The sequence below is a fragment of the Egretta garzetta genome, unplaced genomic scaffold (genome assembly GCF_000687185.1).
Source record: "Egretta garzetta isolate BGI_Z169 unplaced genomic scaffold, ASM68718v1 scaffold70, whole genome shotgun sequence".
Lineage (NCBI taxonomy): Eukaryota > Metazoa > Chordata > Aves > Pelecaniformes > Ardeidae > Egretta > Egretta garzetta.
The window spans coordinates 1569102-1573371 of NW_009258539.1; the positions used below are offsets into that span (position 1 = coordinate 1569102).

At 49.7% G+C, this 4270-nt stretch overlaps 1 protein-coding gene across 1 annotated transcript in view; it reads left to right on the top strand.

Annotated features, from left to right (window-relative positions):
• BCOR (BCL6 corepressor) overlaps nucleotides 1–4270 on the top strand; it is a 57083-nt gene that overhangs the window by 20432 nt on the left and 32381 nt on the right. The window contains 3 exon segments of the mRNA XM_035901900.1: nucleotides 1–1300; nucleotides 2000–2053; nucleotides 2511–2694. The exon segment at nucleotides 1–1300 is cut by the window's left edge and continues 160 nt beyond it. Coding sequence (XP_035757793.1) covers nucleotides 1–1300; nucleotides 2000–2053; nucleotides 2511–2694 — 1538 coding nt within the window.

The following is a 4270-nucleotide window of genomic DNA, read 5'->3' on the forward strand; positions in this document are numbered from 1 at the left end:
GGGGGGGCCAGCATCGGCGTCGCCAGCACCCAACGCCAACATGGATTGCGCCAAGACGGCCAGGAGCTCTGCGGAGAGCACTGCCTCGGTCATACAGCACGTCGGGCAGCCTGTCGCCACCCCCGCAAAACACAGCAATAAGGTGGCCAAATCCTGCAGCCAGGAAGCCAACTTCAAGGCGAGCGAGACTGCCCTGGCCTCCAGCCCCATCTTCCTGCCGCCCAACGAGGCGTTCCGCTCCCCGCCTCTGCCCTACCCCCGGAGTTACCTTCCGTACCCGGTGCCGGAGGGGATAGCCATCAGCCCTCTCTCCCTCCACGGGAAAGGACACGTGTATCCGCACCCGGTCTTGCTGCCCAACGGCAGCCTCTACCCCGGCCACCTGGCTCCCAAACCCGGCCTCCCCTACAGCCTGCCAGCGGGGCGGGGAGAGTTCATGACCTACCAGGACGCGCTGGGGATGGGGATGGTGCACCCCATGCTGCTGCAGCATTCGGCTTTGGAGATCAATAAGGAGGAGAAGGCGGAAAGGAGGTCACGGTCTCACGAGAGGGTCCGCTATGAGGACCCGGCTCTGCGGGGCCGGTTGCCGGAGCTCCTGGAGAGCGGAGGGAAGATGCATTTCGAAGTACCCGGTGACAAGAGCGTGAAATTGCACCAGAGCTCCGGCCACGGTAAAAACTTGGCCAAAAGCGACAAACACCTCTTCCCGGATCTTCTGCGAGACGAGCAAGAGGCTAAAAGTGAAGCAAACGTAACGAAAGCCGGCTTTGCTACGGAAAGCAGTAATCAGGCTAATGACCCTACAAAGCACAAGGTAGAGCAGGCGTCGCAGCACAGAGATTTTATTGTAATGAGAGAGGAGTTTGGAAGAAATAATGATCTTCATGAAACCTATAATTTCAAGCAAGCCCAGAGTTCATCGGTGTTCGGCTTAAGGAAAGAAGATTTATCTGTGAGCCAGCCTAAAGAGAGAGTGACGGTCCAGCCTTCGCCCGCTTTCTTGGAAAGCGTTCACGAGAGCGATGCTCCGGCTCTGGCTTTTGGCAAGGTGCAGGAGGACGCGAAGCCATTCTGCATGGGGACCGCGCCACCGAGCATCGACGCCAGCCAGACCTATACCAAAGACGGAGCCGACGACGCAGAGTCTGCCGATGGCAAAATATTGAAACCCAAGCCATCTAAGTTGGCCAAGAGGATTGCAAACTCTGCTGGTTACGTAGGTGATCGATTCAAGTGTGTGACGACCGAACTGTACGCAGACTCCAGCCAGCTCAGCCGGGAGCAGCGGGCGTTGCAGGTGAGTCCGCGCGGTCCAACGGCCGCCGCGCTTTTTGTCGTTATTTCTCTGTTGCGAGTCGCAGTCAAGTATTAAAAGTTGAGAGAAGCAACGCAGGTGGGGAAATCAGAAATTCTTTCGTTGGGGCGTACTCGCCAGAAACGGTTTTTAAGTAGCAAAGTAAGTTCGTTAAGGAGAGCGAGGCGATGTAAAGAGTAGTATGTATGGCTTTTACGTATGTCCGCGCTAGTAAGCTTTAAAGGGCGTTTGCTAAGACCTGATAAAAATGTTAATGTACGTATGAAATGTTTGTGCAGTTACAGAGGGGAGTCGGACAGGTATGCATGTTACCTTGGCGCTAGCGATGGCTGTAATTTCGCAGCTGGCCTGTGGTGCCAGCTAGCAAAGCGTACCCAGAAGTTGCGATTAGTATGCCAAACGTGCCGCTTGATGGAGAGGAGTCGCAGCCATCTATTAGCGGGTCTCAGGCAACGTTTGCGCCAAGCGAACGCGTAGGAAAGAGTAGGAGCGGTATTGAGGTTGATGTCGAGGGATGACAGACAGATACTGTATAGGAATATCCTTAAGGTATTTTACTTTTAATGAAGGGATGAGTTAAGCCAAATTGTTTTGCATTGTTAAGAAAAGAATTGGTTTATGCTTATAAAAATGGATGAAATTATCTAAATGATCCATTGAGTGCCCATTTTAATTACATAGATGGAAGGATTACAAGAGGACAGTATTTTATGTCTACCTGCTGCTTACTGTGAGGTCAGTTCTTCAAATTTTTATTACTAGACTCTTACATAAACCTTTGAGTTAAATTTCATTTCCAAATACACAAAGGGAAGTTTGTGGGCCATGGTCGTCTTTATTCATTGTACGGTTTTGTGTTGTTGTTTTTTTGTTTTGTTTTTTTTTTCTTTTTTTTTGTCTCTTTTTACCTCCAAAACGGAATGTTTTTGTTTTATATACAGATTACATTTATATATATATATACATATCTTTTATATATACACACTTACATATGAAAGAATTGTGTGGCTATTTGCATATAGATACTAGAACACTGTTTTACAAGTCAGGTGTGTTAAACTCCTACCCTAGCTATCTATCTCAAACCTTGGTTTTGAGCCGATTTTTCTTTGGAAATGCTTTCATATAAGGTAAGGTAAATGAAGTAGCTTTTATCGCAAGACTTTTTTTTTCATATCAATTCTCTTTCTAGCGTGCAATGATGCGCTTCTCAGAGTTGGAGATGAAAGAGAGAGAAGGCCAAACAGCTACCAAAGACTCAGAGGTCTGCAGATTCAGCCAGGCAGACTGGGAAAACTTGAAAGGAAACAGTGAAAAGAAGCCAAAGTCTGTCGCTCTGGAAGATGCCATTGCTGACCAAAATGACAATGACAGATGTAAGCGAATTTAGATGGCTTTCCGAAGCGCGTACGCGTCTCCCTGCCGCGGCAGCTCGCAGCAAAGCTGCGCGGGCGGCGGCCTCATCGTCGTGTGCTGCCGTGGCTGGTGCTCTCTGTGCTTGTTTTGGGGTCTGCAAGTTGTGCTTGCTTTTCAGGAGGTAGTTAGCTGTCACCAAAGTTACTGTCTTCAAGAGATTGTCCTTCTAATGGATGGGGTACCACATCAACCGGTGACAGCAAAGGTCTAAAGCTGTGTTTTAAATGCAGAAAGGAGGCGGGGGAAGAGCGAGAGGCAGCAAAGAGTTCACAGCTTCCTGAAGGTGCTGTGGCTCTGGGAGATGCCGATATTGCAGCCTCCAGGCAAAGCAAGGACGGAGGGCAGAGGGGTGATGGGGAGCGGGAAAGGCTGGCTGACTTCTCCCTAAAAGCTAGCTGTAAGACTCCAAACTACGAGAAGGTAGTTTGGCCTGCGTGACTTCTTGCTGCGGTGGCTGGAGGGGTATGCGCGCCCGGCTGACGCAGGTCCTCGAGGGCAGGCGGGGGGCTGCGAAATTCTCTGTGGGGCTGGCTGCTCCCTCTAGGCTGTGGCAAGTTATCAGAGGACTATGGAAAAAATGTGCTAGCAACCCTGCCCTAGCAAGACAAACTTTAAACCCTGCTAGCAAGACAAACTTAAAAGCAAATAAATAAAATAATACTAGGGTTTTTTAATTTATACAAGAAAAAGCACTTTTTTTTTTTTTTTTTTTTTTTTGAACTATGGGTAAGCATCTGGCTTCCATCAGTTTCCCGAATTTTTTTCTGTTACCTATATAATTAAGGAACGGATCAGTTACTCCTGCTGCTACTTTGTTTCTAACAACTCAGAAAAAAAAAAAAATTATGCTGAAAGTATTGCAAAACAAGAGGAAAGCCACGGCGGGCTGGGTCGTGCGTGTGTGCGTGCACTGTGTAACTCGGTGGTTAAGTGTGCTCTTCCGTAGGTGGAGATTCATGAGTAGGGCAAGTAGAAAATTTCATTCAGGCAATTTAATAACTTTGAATTATTGTTCTGGTCTTTGTTTAATGCTTTTGGCAGAGAGCATGCTGGTCAATCGTACTTGCTCGGTTACTCACCTAAATCAAGTTACTGTGGTATTGCTGTCACTGAAATAACAGCCTCAACAAAAACGGGCCTGGCAAAATAGCAAGGGAAAGTTTTAATTGTGGACATGGAGAAGGTACCAGGGTGGGGAGAAGCCGAGCCCCTGGAAGCTGAGCGGGCTTTCCCTTCTCCAAGCTGTGTTGAGGAAGTTTCGGGGAGGAAGGCACCAATGCTGCCACGGTCCCCGTGCCAAAGCCAAGCCTCCCTGCTCCTCGGAGGGCTCCAGGCACCACAGTGACCTCCTCCAGTAAATCCCACCCTGCCTGTGCTGGAAAGCAGCAAGAGCAGCAGCAGCAGCAGCAAAGAGGTCCTGCTGGCCTGCTCTGCCAGCAGGGTGAGATGGATCTGGGGAGGGGAGAGGAGGGGGACGGTGGTCTGTGGGGTCAGGGACGGGTGCAGGGGCTGGGGGGAGAGCCTGCCTGGGGGCCT